The sequence below is a fragment of the Heptranchias perlo genome, chromosome 18 (assembly GCF_035084215.1).
Source record: "Heptranchias perlo isolate sHepPer1 chromosome 18, sHepPer1.hap1, whole genome shotgun sequence".
In the NCBI taxonomy this organism is placed as follows: Eukaryota; Metazoa; Chordata; class Chondrichthyes; order Hexanchiformes; family Hexanchidae; genus Heptranchias; species Heptranchias perlo.
Window position 1 is genome coordinate 46,818,381 of NC_090342.1, and position 17,454 is coordinate 46,835,834.

Consider the following 17,454-nt stretch of genomic DNA (forward strand, 5'->3'; position numbering starts at 1 on the left):
TTACTGTGTTACAGATTTAGATGCCAAGCTGTGAGGGAGAACTGCTGGGTGCAGTCAGATTCGGTGGAAAGAATACTAGAAGGCAATTTAAGCTCAACCTATTAGTGCCCCACTTTACGCACCATTTTATACAAACAGGGTTAATCTGCTGCAGATGGGAGGAATATTAGGCAGTGTTAGAAAAGTGCACTACTTTTTTGTGAATATCGTGTCATTGAGCAATAAGCACCAACTTTCAACAGGATACGCTTGAATCTCAATTGAAAATAATCCCAAATTTTGTTGAAAATTTCATAATGATTTTGGTGCAAAATTGAACTCAAGTTAAAAACGGGTTGAATGACCATAGAGCCATAATCATGGCCTGACTGGTATTTTCACCTGTCAGTGATACTTGAACAAAAGGCTGAAAAAGGAGCCTTATCATCAGCATCCCTTTGCAAAAATCAAATCATACAGAGGGGGGTCATTTTCACCTTCACAGTTTGGTTGGTAAACTGGCAGAACAGATCGGCCGTCCGCCTTAGAACCCGTATGATTGTCCCGGGGTTTCCACCAAAGTTATGACAGAAGCTGTATGGTGACTGGTCCCCAAGATTTCCTAACATTGTAGTGTATTAGTGGATGGATATACAGCGAAACAGAACAGATGCACTTATAGGTGGAGTGGGGATGATGAGAAAGAAATGGAGATGCAGTAGTAATATCTACTAACGTTAATTGGATTTCCTTGCCTACATTGTCGGGCATAGAAACTCACCCAAGCCCCTGTCCCAAAGTGATATTCTCCAACTTTGTTTAAACAAAAATTTTTCATTTAGATGAGGCCAGAGGTCCAATATCAGATGCCCCATGGGCGTCAGGCAGAGGGATCGTTCCCTGCTTTGAGTTCTTGGCCCATATATCATAATCTCACCTGTTGATAAGTGTAAAAAGTCAGCAGCATCACTAAAGGCAGCAGTTACTTTGACTCCCCCCGGGTGGTACCTGGCACCTGGCAATGGGATTCCCTTGGGGTAATTTTCCGACTTGGCACTGTGGAGAGCACATATCAGAAATTTAGGTGCTTACTGTGCACAATTTGGTCAGAAAATCACGTGCAGTGTGGAACCAAATTTCAGATATGTGCTCTCTGCCGATAAAGGTCCCCATCAGCAGCATAAAGTCGGAAAATTACCCTCACGTCTACTTGGCGTTCTCTGCATGATTAAACCAATGGCTGTTTATGTGGATAAAATCAGTGAAAGGTATTTGCCTCTAATTGGGCCAGGAATGTTCCCATGAACAACTACAACTTGTTGTCAGAGTCATCCTACTTCCTCCTCTCCTGCAGTCCTCAGAGGAATAACTCAACCAAGTTTATTCTGAAGTAATAGTTTACATTTGCCAACCCACACCTATCCCTTGCATATGTCATCAATACCTCTTGCATGTATTTAGCACCTTGTCATGTCAAAACGTCTCAAAACCCTTTGCACATGGTTTATTACTTTTGACGCAGCTATTCTTAGGAAGATGGCATTGGAACAACTTTACTTTAGTGGGGCATCATCTTTAAAAATTGTTACAAAAATCTTTCTTTAACTGGGAGAAAGTTATCACTGCCTATCAGCATCTACCCCAAAAAAGGGTATGTTATAGTAAACACAACAATAAGTGTAGTTTATAGAAAAAATGGATTGATCTTGGGCTATCTAACATTAATGTCTGAAGTAGTTTACTGGATAGCAGTGGCAGGTGTGAATTTATCTTGAGTTTTAGGATGCCGGTTATTGAAGAGAAAGTCGTAATAAAATAGATGTTACTAAATGTAGTATCCTAACACTTTGCAATTTGTAAAGTTAATTTTCTCTGGCTAGCAAAATGTCTTGCAACACACGTATGATACCATTTTCTTAAAGTGGCCACTGTCTCCGACTGCACAGGGTCCTGTTTGAGCCAGTGCATAGATGCTTGTGGATAAGTCTGAATTGATCAGTAAAATAGATCATATTGGATTCCAAATTCAGTTCAGACAACTCATGGTTCTGAAATTCCACGGGGTTCTGTACTCAACATTGAATGCAAAATCTGTAAGAAATCCTGCATCTGTGCTTTTTAACACCTATTTTTGTTCCTGTTTCTAGTGCTCTGCATCATGTGGTCATGGTATGCAAAACCGCAAGGTGATTTGTGTCAATCACAGCCAGGAGCAAGTGGAAGAAAGTTACTGCAACCATTCAACCAAGCCTCCTGCTATGCAAAACTGCATCACTGCACCTTGTGAATATATTTGGATTACAGGGGAATGGTCACAGGTAACAATTAATCAGAATCCCACTCTTGAAAGTGATGCTATTTTTGTGATTTTGTAATATTTTCCAGACATATATTATATTTGTATATAATATATATAGGAAGGGTGGGGGTGGCTGTTGAGATCAGAGAGTAGCAGTTAGAAGTTCCCGAGCGCTGTCTTTTGCCTTGAGGGGAGGGGAAGTAAAATTTAAACTTGAAACCCACCTTCCTGTCTTCAGCCTGTTGCCCAGACCCCCACAGACCCTCCGTTTTGGCATGGGTCTTGGGGAGCAGGTAAAAGTGTCAGATTTTGTGTGCTGCCCAAACAAATAGATTCAGCAGATGATGAGGAGGGAGGACGGGAACTCACCCTCACACCTCATTAAAATAGCTTCGCTGAGCCTGTGCCTCCTACAGGTGCAGACCCAGCAACACTTCATGGAATCAAGCACTTTGCCTCTATTGGCATTTTTTAATTGGCTGGCTGAACCAATTAAAAATACTACCATTATCCACTTACAATCTTCTACCATATGCACTAATTTCCCATAAGCAATGGCATTAGCACTAGTAGTGGATAACAAAGATGTAAATTGATAATCTACTTTTATTGTGTAAGTACTGTAGTCACGAGATGCTGCGTTTCAACTATTCAAATTCTGGGGAATTAGCCTTGAATGGGATACTTCATCTGATTTAGTTGAACCACACTCGACTGTAACCCTGAGTCTGTGCTACAAACAATAACTTGGCCTAGTTTCATGTTATTGGTTCGGATTTTGGTTTCCTGGAAGAACAGATGATCACAAGGAACCCGTACATATCCCAGCGAAACGCATGTTAGTCTGTTTATGGCTTGGGCTGGCTCACTAACCTCAGTCGCTTCAATGGCACTTCTGCACCAGAATTCCAAATACTTACAATAGGGTTTAGACCCAGAACGCTAGTCCTCACTTTCACACATTGTTCAACTTTTACATGGTTAGAACCAATATATAAAACTTTGCAGACGGCTCTACCAGAGGCTCCGCTAATTAAGGCAGTTAGCAACTGGGCCATTCAAACCTGGAAGGTTCTTAAGAATGTCACTTTGATGTCTGCTGTATTAGCCAATGTCAATTGGGGTGGTGATAGAGATGCTACCATTAGCCTCAGCACTCCTCACTCAGGGAGGGGAAGATTGGTCGGGGTGTATCCAGACCTGATCACTATCCTGCAACTCCCACAAGTGTGTGAATGCAAAGTGAGAACAGGAGCAGGCTCAGATGTGAGTGCTTCTGCAGTCAGGTTGCCTGCTCACTGTCCAAGCTCACTTGGGCAATGCAGCACAGCATGAATCTTATCTATAGAGCTGTATCAAAGCAAGGAAACAATGCCTTCAGGAGAGGGGGTGAGGGGGTGCCAAAAATCAGCAGGAAAGGGGGCAGAAAAAAATACATTTCACTGGTTTTGTAGATATTACACGATTGAAAAACGTGCTTATTTGTAAAAAAAACTGGAAAGGTCTCTTAATACTCAGATGGTTAACTGCATAATGCTTTCACAAAAAATATATTTTCATTGTAATATTTTGCAACCTCCAATCTTAGCCCTGCATTCACACGCCTGTCATACGAGTTAGAACAAACACCACAGAACTCTTGACTCAGATACATTCTTGGGCTGAAGGCTGCCATCTACAGTTGCTTTCTAAACTCTTGGAGATAGAATTTTAAAGACAAGTGCCCTATTATAAAGTAAAGTTAATGTAATAGTTGTAAACAAAGCCATTGCCGTCTGTGAGTCCTAGTCGTAGATCTTTTAACCTACAAAGATTTAAAGGCCATCAGTTCTTTGGCACAGATGACAAAAAAATTCATGTTGAAATAAAAATTAATGAACACATAATTAATTTTTTAAAAAATTGGCAGAATATTTATTGCTTCAAGCATATAACAATTGTTACGTCAAAGTTAATACTTTGAACACACCCCAAAATAAAAGTCCTTACAATGATTGATAATATTTCATGACCGTGTTTGAGTTGTAACATCCAGTACATATTTTTATCACCATTAAAAACTAGATTAGGTGATGGAATTATCTGACTGGGTCACTTTAAATGGTCGATGTACCTTGTGCAGTGGAACTAATTGATACAAAATGTATTGTAGTATGTGGTTATCAGCTTTGAACTGAAGCTGAACATACTCAATACCCCATTTCCTGAACGCTTCAGCAGCTCTTGTGGATTTTGCTCATAGCTGTAAGCAGAAGAAAGCAGAGGTTGGTTATAAATGAAATAATCTGAACCAGGTCTGAGCAGTAATAAAAGAAACAAAATCTGGAGAGGAGTAGAGGAGAGAACAGAAGATTAATGAAGAGACAAATCTGACAAAAAGTATTGTAATAAAGGGCAGTTGGTTGGAAATATACTACATGGTTGACTTGGAGGTGGTGAATTTGGCAGCGCAGTACAAGTATTTAATATCCGAGGTAAACGTATGCTCATTAAGAAACTGATCGGATTAAAAGAAACTAAAACTGGTTGGAGCCAATCCAAAATGAACCATCAATATAAATCCGTTCAAACTAGTTTCATTTTAGATTAGTTCCAATTGTTCTCCTGTGCATATTCATGATAGTGGTTTCTGTGCAGCTGACAACAACTAAGATTAACCATTAACATGCTAAACATAAAGATGCCTAAAATCGACTGTTTGCCAAACGTGGTGCAAACTGACTGCCACATTTGAAGTGACTACACTTCAAAAAAAGTAATTCATTGGCTGCAAAGTGCTTTGTGGTGTCCTGGGGTCATGACAGGTGCTTCATAAATGCAAGTTCTTTCTATACATTTTAGGAAATAATGAGGGCACGGCCTGTGATTTCCTGATATGCCAGTTGGAGGGCAAGGCTCTCCACTGGCACCGTGTACTCAGAAAATCAGCCCCCCTGGGGTCAACTTATTTAAAGTGACAAAATAAATGAAATGACTGGGTCACACATCCAGAAAAGAACCCAATTCCATAATAAAAAAGATAGTCCATAGACTTTGTTCTATTATATACAAGTCTAAAACATTTTCTATGACTTCATGGGGTTAAATTTGATAACCCCCGAATCCAGGCGCAGGGGTCGCGGGGCGAGATTAACCAACGCCCTGTCATTGAGATGCAGGCAGCATGTGAGATTCGTGCTGCCTGGTCATTTACCTGATTCCGGCGAGCAGCCAGGCTTGGCTGTGCTGTTGAATGGCTTCTCACCAGCAGGGGGGCCCAGATATCGCACGAGTGGCTCATACCTCTTAAAGGCAGCATGCACCTCTTATTTGCAAAGTATAAGATACGGGTCTGCAGGGAGATCAGACATCGCACACATAAAACACAGATGCAGGTCTCGTCCCTGTTTACAAACTGTTGAGTTATGTTAAAATATTGAATAAAGGTTGCGCACTACTAAATCCCACATCCTCCAATCTGCATGCCAGACCTCACCAATCTGCCGCTCTGAGTTGGTACCGGGCCAGCGAGAGAGCGTGCACCAAGGTTCTCTGCTGATGCACTAGAGGCCTTGGTGCAAGAGGTGGACACAAACAAGGACATCCTATATCCGCAGGGGGACAAGAGGCCATCCAGACATATGCTCAAAAGGCAGTTGGGGACAAAGTCAATGCCAGGCGCATAGCACCACGAACATGGATGCAGTGCAGGAAGAAGTTCAATGCTTTGACATGAGTGGTCAAGGTGAGTGAGGTCAGCTGTCAAGTGGCGTCTCCTACTGTGGCATCCACTGCTCCACGCACTACACCCCCCATCATCCACCTACCAACAAACTCTTTCAATCAGATGTTTCCTCTCACCCATTACCACTGTTGCAAGCCGCACACCCGCAACTCTCAGGTCACACACACTGGCAGCTATTCCATGACAGGCACATTGTCCAAATATCCTGCAGGACACTCACTGACACACGTCCTGCTTTCTTGCAGAAGGTGGCGCATAACAGGAGGCAGCAAGTGGCAGTGGCATTTAGCCCCTCGAGCCTGATCCCCCATTCAATGAGATCATGGTGGATCTGTAACCTAACTCCGTAGCGTTAGCCCCATATCCCTTAATATCTTTGGTTAACAAAAATCTATCAATCTCAGATTTAAAATTAACAATTGAGCAAACATCAACTACCATTTGCAGAAGAGCGTTCCAAACTTCTACCATCTTTCATGTGTAGAAGCGTTTTCTAACTTTACTCCTGCAAATCCTGGCTCTAATTTTTAGGCTATGTCCCCTCGTCCTAGTATTCAAGTATAGGAGACCTCCAAAAGCAGGTACAAATACATCAGCAGCCAGAAGCAATAATCCAGCAACTAATCTGTAAATCCTGCATGGTCCCTTTAAATAGCGCTGGTGGGGGGGGGGGGTGGTTCCTCCAGGCCGTCTACGACCTGTTCAGCTGTGGGTGGTTAAGACGGTGCGTTAACTGGAGCATTGAGTTCCAAAATTGTATCTGTCCCTGTAAATCAGCTTTGCACACTGATCCAACACATATCCTCCTTACTTTACATGCTGCCGGCATACGTTATCTGCGCATGAGCGAATGCCTTTACCAAGCTGGCGTCCAGCGCACGTCACGCTAGAAGCGTGCGCGAGCATTCCAGACGCCAGTGTGGGACCTTAGGAGGTCGCGTAGTGCCTAAGAAACAGGCGCTACACGGCCAAGTTTATAGCCCCAGATGCCTCCAGTCCTGACTCTGGTTTATGTAGCAACAGGTGAGGTATTCAAAAAAAGTCAGGAATGTCACTTCAAAAATAGTAACTCCTAACACGCAGCTTCCAATAAAAATCTGAAAGGACAAGAATATTATTTTGTTTCGATTGTCGTATTTTCTGAGAGCATATGATATGTTTAGCCGGCTTCAGGTAAAATACAAACCCACCCGTAATGGAGTTTGATGGGGACAATCTATAAGTTTACTCACTTTTACAGTTGGTCAGAAAGACTGAAGCTACTATTGTTAAAGCCATAGTGGACGAGACAGCACCTATTAGGAACTTACTTATCAGTTTGATAACGTTCTTGTGAAGCGCCTTGGAATGTTTTACTATGTTAAAGGCGCTATATAAATGCAAGTTGCTGTTGTACATTGGCGGTAAGCGAGATAACAGAATTTCCTGTGCACCTCTCTGAAGAAAAGCAAAATGTTAACTCCTTCACGTCTGAAGATCTTTCAAGTTACTTATAATTTGGGATACCAGCAGTAACTTTACTCAGTTTAACAAAAACCTGTTATAATTGTATGTTTGTATTTGTCTAGAGGTAATATACGTTTGTTACCTCTAGATTCAACTATTCCAATGCATTCCTGGTTGGCCTCCCACCTTGAACCCACCATAAACTTGAGCTCATCCAAAACTCTGCTGCCCGTATTCTAACTCGCACTAAGTCCCATTCACTCATCACCCCTGTGCTCGCTGACCTACATTAGGTCCTGGTCCATGAATACCTCGATTTTAAGATTCTCATCCTTGCGTTCAAATCTCTCCATGGCCTCGCCCCACTCTATCTCTGTAACCTCCTCCAGCCCTATAAGATAAGTGCACTCCTCCAATTCTGGCCTCTTGCGCGTCCCCGACTTCATCGCTCCACTGTTGGTGGCCGTGCCTTCAGCTGCCTGGACCCTAATCTCTGGAATTCCCTCCTTAAACCTCTCCACACCTCTACCTCTCCTCCTTTGAGTCACTCCTTAAAACCTACCACTTTGAACAAGCTTTTGGTCACCTGTCCTAATATCTCATGTGGCTCAGTGTCAATTTTTGTCTGATCACATTCCTGAGAAGCACCTGGAGAGGTTTTACTATGTTAAAAGGCACTATATAAATGCAAGTTTTTGTTAATGCTTTTAAGTGTCCTTAGTAAATTGTGTTTGGACAGTGCCACCCGTGTTTCAATGGGTATGGGTCAACAACTCAAAATACCCATAATTTCGTGCTCAATGCGTAAACTCATTCAGATGTCTGAAGTGGGAAACTGAAACATCATATTGGCGTAATAGGAAGTGTTCGTTAGAGATTTGAGGTTAAAACATGTTGGTTCTATTCAGGAAGAGCTCTGCATTTAAATGTGAGATAGATAGCTTTTTGGCAACCAAAGGTATTAAGGGATATGGGCCAAAGGCAGGTATATGGAGCTAGATCACAGATCAGCCATGATCTTATCAAATGGCGGAGCAGGCACGAGGGGCTGAATGGCCTACTCCTGTTCCTATATATCAGATGCCTATTAGAGACCAAAAGGGTAATCTGTGAATGGAGGCAGAAGATGTTGCTATGGTTCTTAATGAATACTTTGCGTCTGTCTTCACAAGAGAGAGGGATGGTGCAGACATTGTAGTTAAGGAGGAGGAGTGTGAAGTATTGGATGGGATAAACTTAGTGAGAGCGGAAGTATTAAGGGGATTAGCACCTTTGAAAGTAGTTAAATCACCAGGGCCGGATGAAATGTATCCCAGGCTGTTAAAAGAAGCAAGGGAAGAAATAGCATTGGCTCTGACCATCATTTTCCAATCCTCACTGGATACAGGCATGGTGGCAGAGGATACCATTGTTTAAAAAGGGAGTGAGGGATAGGCTAAGTAATTACAGGCCAGTCAGTCTAACCTCAGTGGTGGGCAAATTATTGGAATCAATTCTGAGGGACAGGATAAACTGTTACTTAGAAAGGCACAAAGTAATCAAGGACAGCCAGCATGGATTTGTTAAGGGAAGGTTGAATTTGACTAACTTGATTGAATTTTTTGAGGCGTTAACAAGGAGGGTCGATAAGAGTCGTGTATTTGATGTAGTCTACACGGATGTTAGCAAGGCTTTTGACAAGGTCCCACATGGCAGACTGGTCAACAAAGTACAAGCCCATGAGATCCAAGGGAGAGTGGCAAGTTGGATCCAAAATTGGCTCAGTCTTTGAAAGCAAAGGGTAATGGTCGATGGGTGCTTTTGTGACTGGAAGGCTGTTTCCAGTGGGATTCTGCAGGGCTCAGTACTAGGTCCCTTGCTTTTTTTGATATATATTAATGATTTAGACTTAAACGTAGGGGGCATGATTAAGAAGTTTGCAGATGATACAAAAATTGGCCGTGTGGTTGATAGCGAGGAGGAAAGCTGTAGACTGCAGGAAGATATCAATGGACTGGTCAGGTGGGCAGAAAAGTGGCAAATGGAATTCAATCTGGAGAAGTGTGAGGTAATACATTTGGGGAGGGCAAACAAGGCCAGAGAATACACAATAAATGGGAGGATACTGAAAAGTGTAGAGGAAGTGAGGGACCTTGGAGTGCATGTCCACAGATCCCTGAAGGTAGCAGGACAGGTAGATAAGATGGTTAAGAAGGCATATGGAATATTTTCCTTCATTAGCCGAGGCATAGAATATAAGAGCAGGGAGATTATGTTAGAACTGTATAAAACACTGGTTAGGCCACAGCTTGAGTACTGTGTACAGTTCAGGTCACCACATTACAGGAAGGATGTAATTACACTAGAGAGGGTACAGAGGAGATTTACAAGGATGTTGCCAAGACTGGAGAATTTTAGCTATGAGGAAAGATTGGATAGGCTGGGGTTATTCTGTTTGGAACAGAGGAGGCTGAGGGGTGACTTAATTGAGGTGTACAAAATTATGAGGGGCCTAGATAGACTGGATAGGAAGGACCTATTTCCCTTAGCAGTGCAGTCAATAACCAGGGGGCATAGATTTAAAGTGATTGGTAGAAGTATTAGAGAGGAGTTGAGGAAAAAAATTTCACCCAGAGAATGGTAAGGGTCTGGAACTCACTGCCTGGAAGGGTGGCAGAGGCAGAAACCCTCAACTCATTTAAAAAGTACCCGGATGTGCACCTGAAGTGCCGTGACCTACAAGGCTACGGCCCAAGTGCTGGAAAGTGCGATTAGGCTGGGTGGCTCATTTTCGGCTAGCGCGGACACGATGGGCCAAATGGCCTCCTCCTGTGCCGTAAATTTTCTGTGATTCTATGCCGCAGCACTTTTGTAGTACAGTCTGCTATAACTCCCGTTATGCAAATATCTTAAGGGGGTGGGGATCATTGCTGAATTTTATACTGATTAAGGTGAGAGATGCCAATTTTTTGACAGTGCTTAGCAGGTGATGATAAATGGGAGGAGTTGAAATCTCTATCCGCGGCATTGGCTAGCGAAGTCCTGCAGCTGTCCACTCTGGGTCCTGTTCTGTTTGTCCTACTTGTGGAACTGTAAAGCTTGATACTTCTAGTGCATTATAATTTACAAATACCACCAAGCTTAGAGATAAATTCTATAAACATTAAAGCTACAGTCATATCAATGGAAATGCACACTTACAGATGTACACGATTGAGGTCAATAACTCTGAATAGCAGTGTCCATTAGAACATATTCATTTTAACTACATAGTGTTCAGCAAGCTGCGGCCCAGGATATCAGCAAAGGATGGTTTACTGCACTGACGTCCACTCTGGCCAAGACCATTATTCCTATGACCTACCATCAACATCATTCAGTGACTGTCCAGATCCACCACCTCCAAATGTTCATGAATGTAACGTCAGAGAGTGTCTCCCATCAGCTGACTGGAGGGTGGGAGCCTGGAGTAAGGTATGTTTGGTGTGCAAAATTGCACTTTCTGTTCACTTATGCTTGTTGATTTTTATTTCCCACACATATTAAATAAGAACATTGACAAGATTTAATCCAAAAAATTGACTAATATTTTGAACGAATGTGATTTTTATGAAGAGTTTTAATAATCTAATTCCAATGAGAATAGGTGGGTGTTCTCTCCCAATGACTCGGCTTAACCAGTGAGTAGCTGAGTCATACAGATAAGATCCCAGAGTTCAATCCCTGATCTGAGTTAGCTGAACTGAGCCAGGGTGACAATAGGGATGCTACAATTACCTCAAGGTCCCAACTGTAAGGAGAGTAAAACAGGTTGGGTTCAAACTCATCACTGTCCAGCAAACCCTGCTTGAATGTGCACCTTTGTGGATATTGGTTGAGGACAGGATCAAATAGCCTGCTGACACTTGCTGTCAAGGTCCACGCATGAATACTGTCTACTTGTGAGGTACCAGAAGGCACGTGACATCTGCTGGGCTCGGATTCTACAAGGAGTCAGGGGAGAAGGGAAGGGAAGAAAACTGGCAAGAGAAAAAGCAAAATATTTAGATTAGAACCAGATATACAGTGGAATCTGGATTTACCACTTATAGTGATCAGTTGCTTATAATGATCAAAATCTGCTTTCCAAAACCACAGCCCATCTGATATACTGTATTGCAATCATTCACGGTGATTGGTGCAGTTCACTTGCATCAATCCTTTTGGTGGCAGTCTCTCATTGCTGAAAAGACAATTGTACTGTTAATCTGCAGGAGTTAGCATGTGAATGGATCCTGAAATTGACTCAATGACTGTACTTATTGGCACATGAATGGATCCTGAGGGTGACACAGTGACTACTGCTGAGCAGCCTTGGCTCAGTGGTAGCACTCTTGTCTCTGAGTTAGAAGGTTGTGGGTTTAAGCCCCACTCCAGAGACTTGAGCACATAATCCAAATTCACACCTTAGTGCAGTACTGAGGGAGTGCTGCACTGTCGGAGGTGTCTTTCAGATGAGATGTTAAACCGAGGCCCCGTCTGACCTCTCAGGTGGACGTAAAAGATCCTATGACACTATTTTGAAGAAGAGCGGGGGAGTTGTACTGGTGTCCTGGCCAATATTTAGTCCTCAGGACAGAGGTACCTCTGACAGTGCAGCACTCCCTCAGTACTGCACTAAAGTGTTAGCCTAGATTGTGCACTCAAATCTCTGGAGTGGGGCTTGAACCCACAACCTTCTGACTGAAGTGGAGGAATGCTACCACTGGGCCGAGCCTAACACTAAGAGTAAATGGAAATTAAAGTTGTCAAACGTTCGAGATTTTTAACTCAAACTGCACCAGTACGTTTTTATAGCATCCTCTTTTATTTTTATTAGTTAATTGCTGGCTATTTTGCCTCAATTTAGTTTGTGTTAGAAGTGAATTAGTTTACTATAGTAAAGGCAGGCAGTGTTTAAAGTTAACATCTGTTAAATTGGTCACAATTAAAAGGTTAAAAAGGCAATTACACAAAAATGAAGAGTTAATAATGCACTTCAGCACCAGCTGCAAATGAAGTGAATTGATATCAATGGTCCACATTTAAATGCATTATAGTTCATCATTGTTTTTACTCCTCATTAAGATTGTTTTCAAATTATTTCAGTGCTCAGTGACCTGCGGTGTTGGGACAATGGAGAGAAAAGTACAATGCCTGACTGATGATAGTCTACTTAGTGAACTGTGTCTTCCAAACCAAAAGCCACAATTCCAGACTCCGTGCTACAATGACGTTTGTAAGTATTTTGATTTCTAATCCTTGCCGCTAGCTGTTTGATTTTTTTGTAATAATAAACTTAATTGTACATGCACTTTCTTACCCAAGATGTGCTATCAATGGATTTGTCTCATCCCATCAGAAATTTTAATATTCCTCCTTTCATCTGTGCTATGGTGAGAAATCTAAACTATACCACCCAGAAGCTTTTTGCTAATAGATCACAAGGAGCAAAATGGTTGGATTTTCCACAACTCTTTGCCAGAGGATTAACAAAGAGAAGATTCACCCCCCCTACTAAGAGCTAACTTCCCCCGCTCCAGCTCTTACACAGAATGTCAGTGTTCCCTCTCGGGCAAATGTCATGGAGCTTGGCCGAAAGAACTGCTTCAATTCACAATATGTAGGCAGGCAGATTGAAATACCAGCCAGTGACCATAGAAAGATGAGGTAATGGAAATCCAATTAGAGAGCTACCAGGCTGTGGCCACTCAATACCACTAACTCAGCAGCTGACAACGCAAGGGAATTCCAAGCTCCAGCGTTTTTAGTTCACACGCTGTGATGCTGAAGCGATCCCTAAAAATGACAGTAATAATGCTACTCCGATATCAGGATTACTATTTTATTAACCTTATATTTAAAAATGTTAGAAATTTTTAATAAAGGTGATTCCCACAGCTGGCAATCTCATTGAGTAGTGCCGATCGCAAGGAATGCTGGCTGCAAAATCGCAAGCCCACAGTGCCTGATTTTCTGTCTAATTAAAGCAATGATGGGAAAATCACAGGCTCTCGATTTCACAAGCAGCACTCCCCCGTGAGCACCACTCCTCGCCTGGAGCGACCAATTTTTTAAAAATCAGCCCTTACGCCTGCTTTCCTTATTCTCCTTTACTGTTCTCTTTCCTTTCCCATTCTCTTGCCTCTATTTTTACTAATTTAACATCATTCCCACATTATTTCTAACTTTTACAGTGTACTCACCTTGTTTTTTCCTTACTTTAAAAAAAAAATCTTGTCTATATATAGCACCATTCACGACCTCAGGATTTCCCAAAGTTCTTTACAGCCAAATAGGTATTTTTGAAGTGCAGATACTGTTGTGATGGGGGGAGGCGCGGCAGCTAATTTGCACACTGCAAGGTCCCACACACAGCAATGTGATAATGACCAGATCATCTGTTTTGAGTCATTTTGGTTAAGGGATAAATATTGGCCAGGACACCGTTGAGAACTCCCCTGGACTTCTTCCAATCATGTCACCGAATCTTTTGCATCTACCTCAGAGGGCAGATAGGGCCTCAGTTAAAAATGTATAATCTGAAAGATGGTACTTCTGACAGTGCAGCACTCCCTCATAACTGGACTAGTGAAAGGCTTGAACTCAGCCTTCTAACTGAACAGGCAAGAATGCTACCACTGGGCCAAGCCTTTCATTGAGCCATACAGTTTAACAAATATCCCCATGGATGATATTCTGCTGCATATAATCTTCAATGTTTTAAAGGTGACGTGTCAGCAAGTTGCAGTGATATCCAGAAGACAAAAGAAGTGCAAAACGATGGAGAGTACCTGATAAAAATTGAAGACAAAATAATAAAGGTATTGTGTCAACAAACTGCAGACCGTTTGCTCAGAATTGTGAGTGTAACATCATTACATTGATGCTTTGGTTTGCAGATATATTGTGCGGGAATGCATTCCGATTATCCCAGGGAATATGTAACTTTGTTAAGCGGCGAGGCAGACAACTACTCTGAAGTCTACGGGTACAGGTAAGTGACAATTGTTTGTACATTTGCTGGCAGAATATTAAATATGTATCCACTTATCTCAATCATCGCTGAGTCTTGATCGTGCAAGAAGTACAAGCAATCCCTCCTTAAAATGTTTTAGGCACTTTTCCATTTAGGTTAAAGAAAGAACTTGCATTTATATACCACCTTTCGTATATCCAGGATACCTCAAAAATGCTTTACAACCAATTACTTACTTTTAGAAGTGCAGTCACTCATTTCGTAGGCAAATAAGGCAATTTGCGCACAACAAGATCCCACAAACAGCAAATGAGATAAAATAACTTGTTTTGGTTGAGGAATAAATGTTGGCCAGGGCACCAGCAGCATTCCACCATCAATCAGCATCACCAAAAACAGTGTTGAGTCATTCAATCATTTGCTGTTTGTGGCCACTTGTTGTGCGCAAATCAGTGGCTGTTGTTGCCTACAATGGTATGTTTGCCTTTATTGCAAGGGGGTTGGAGTACAAGAGTAAGGAGATCTTGCTGCAGTTATATAGTGCTCTGGTGAGACCATACCTGGAGTACTGTGTACAGTTTTGGTCTCCTTGCCTAAGGAAGGATATACTTGCCTTAGAGGGGGTGCAACGAAAGTGCACTAGATTAATTCCTGGGATGAGAGTGTTGTCTTATGAGGAGAGATTGAGTAGAATGCACCAATATTCTCTGGAGTTTAGAAGAATGAAAGATGATCTCATTGAAACATATAAAATTCTGAGAGGGCTTGACAGGGTAGATGCTGAGAGGCTGTTTCCCCGGCTGGAGAGTCTAGAACTAGGGGTCACGGTCTCAAGATAAGGGGTCGGCCATTTAGGACCGAGATGAGGAAATATTTCTTCACTCAGCGTTCTGAATCTTTGGAATTCTCTACCCTAGAGGGCTGTGGATGCTCAGTCGTTGAGTATATTCAAGACTGAGATCGATAGATTTTTGGACACGAAGGGAATCAAGGAATATGGGGATAGGGCAGGAAAGTGGAGTTGAGGTAGAAGATCAGCCACGATTTTATTGAATGGAGAGCAGGCTCGAGGGGCAGTGTGGCCTACTTCTGCTCCTATCTTATGTTCTTATGTACATAACTGCACTTCAAAACATTCCATTGGTGATAAGGCGCTATGTAAATGCAAGTTTGTACTTCTTTCATGCAAGGATTTGGATATCCAGTGTAATAGTTTTCATCCAACTGTTACAAGCCTCAGTTTGACCTCAGCCACTGTTCACATCAGTGGGCGGAAGATCACCGTCCCATAGGGAGGGAGATTTTAAAAAAAGTTGGAGGACAATACAAAATACCTTTGTCAGCCTCCTGAAAACTATTTACAGAGCAGTATTCACAGAGAATTGGAAGCAGTTGGTTGCAGGTCCTCTCTACGAATAGTGTCTGGGGAGAGGGATATATAATTTTGAAAAAATTGTTGCAGATATGAAGATAAGGCGAGGTATTAAGGACTTACGTAATAGATATTGACCAGAACATCAGTATGAAAAGAGCTGCGCTACCAATAGGAATTTCTGACGGTGTTGTTTTTGTTTAGGCTGCACAATCCTTATGAATGCCCTTATAATGGAAACAGAAGAAAAGACTGTTCTTGTAAAAATGATTATCTCGCAGCTGGATATACGGTGTTTCACAGAATACGGTTTGATATCAGCTCGATGCAGATTATAAGTAAGTGCTTTTCTAGGGCTGGAAAACATTTTGCCATACACAAATCAGAGAAAACAATGAAAGCCAGTGATTAATCACAGAAGTAGTCTATGATGCATTTGTGAAATGCATCCCAGTTTTTTATGATGTAATATTATAATATAATAAATATACTTTTTAAGTTCTCTTTGTTGCTGCTATTTTGCACAATGGATTTTTGGGTTGAATTAACAGATGATGAGATTATTGGTAATGAAAAAGATTGCATGTAATTTTAGGGTTGCAGCTAATTTGGAGATGAAAATAGAAAGAACTTGCATTTATATAGTGCCTTTCATGACCTCAGGACATCCCAAAGCGCTTTTCAGCCAATGAAGTACTTTTTGAAGTGTAGTCGCTGTTGTAATATAGGGAAGTGCAGCAGTCAATTTGGATACAGCAAGGTCCCACAAACAACAATGAGATAATGACCAGATCATCTGTTTTAGTTATGTTGGTTGAGTGATTGGCCAGAACACTGGGAGAACTCCTCCGCTCTTCTTTAAATAGTGCCGTGGGATCTTTTATGTCCACTTGAGTGGGCAGACGAGGCCTCGATTTAACATCTCATCTGAAGGATGGCACTCCTGTACTGGAGTGTCAACCTAGATTATGTGCTTAAGTCTCTGGAGTGGGACTTGAACCCATGATCTTCTGACTCAGAGGCAAGAGTGCCACCATTGAGTCAAGGCTGTCACCTAAGAAACATGTACAGTGGCCAGTTGTGGTGAGCCTGAGTAAGACAGCTGGTGTAAAATCCCCAAACTATAACCCGACATCCATCTTCTATTCCACAATTGGTTACAAAGCCTTCAACCATCAAACCTCTACAATCTTGGAATTATCTCCTAAACCCCTCGACCTCACTCCATCTCTCTCTAACTTCAAGGCTCTCCTGAAGACCTATCTCTTTGACCAAGTCTTTAATCACCTCCCTTAACTCTTGCTCAGTGCCCTTAGTTTTGAATACCTCTGTCAAATCTCTTCTTTATCTTCTTTAGAAACAGTTTACTTTTTAAAATTCCTTTATAACATACATAAAATTTAAACAGGGAAAAAGAGGTGATGTTATCGCAACTTTCAATAGCTACAAAACATAATATCATGGTGGTAAATCCATGGAATGTTTCAACATAATTATTTTCAGAAGTACAATTTTTAGCTCAAGTAGGCCTGAATTAACAGCAGTGCCAGGAACGTGGCCAATTTCTGTTGGCCGCACTTCCTACTTTTGTTTTGTTGGCGCTGTAGGAAGAACTTCCCTCAGAAAGCCAAACTGTGCTTTAGCAGTTGAGCTTGCTC

General features: G+C 41.9%; 1 protein-coding gene across 1 annotated transcript in view; it reads left to right on the forward strand.

The window, feature by feature from the left end:
* The window catches only part of LOC137334837 (A disintegrin and metalloproteinase with thrombospondin motifs 20-like), a 423,984-nt gene that overhangs the window by 389,036 nt on the left and 17,494 nt on the right, over positions 1–17,454 (forward strand). The window contains exons 31-36 of the mRNA XM_067999860.1: positions 2,127–2,297; positions 10,701–10,901; positions 12,555–12,684; positions 14,175–14,269; positions 14,348–14,442; positions 16,001–16,134. Coding sequence (XP_067855961.1) covers positions 2,127–2,297; positions 10,701–10,901; positions 12,555–12,684; positions 14,175–14,269; positions 14,348–14,442; positions 16,001–16,134 — 826 coding nt within the window. The remainder of the gene's footprint in view (positions 1–2,126; positions 2,298–10,700; positions 10,902–12,554; positions 12,685–14,174; positions 14,270–14,347; positions 14,443–16,000; positions 16,135–17,454) is intronic.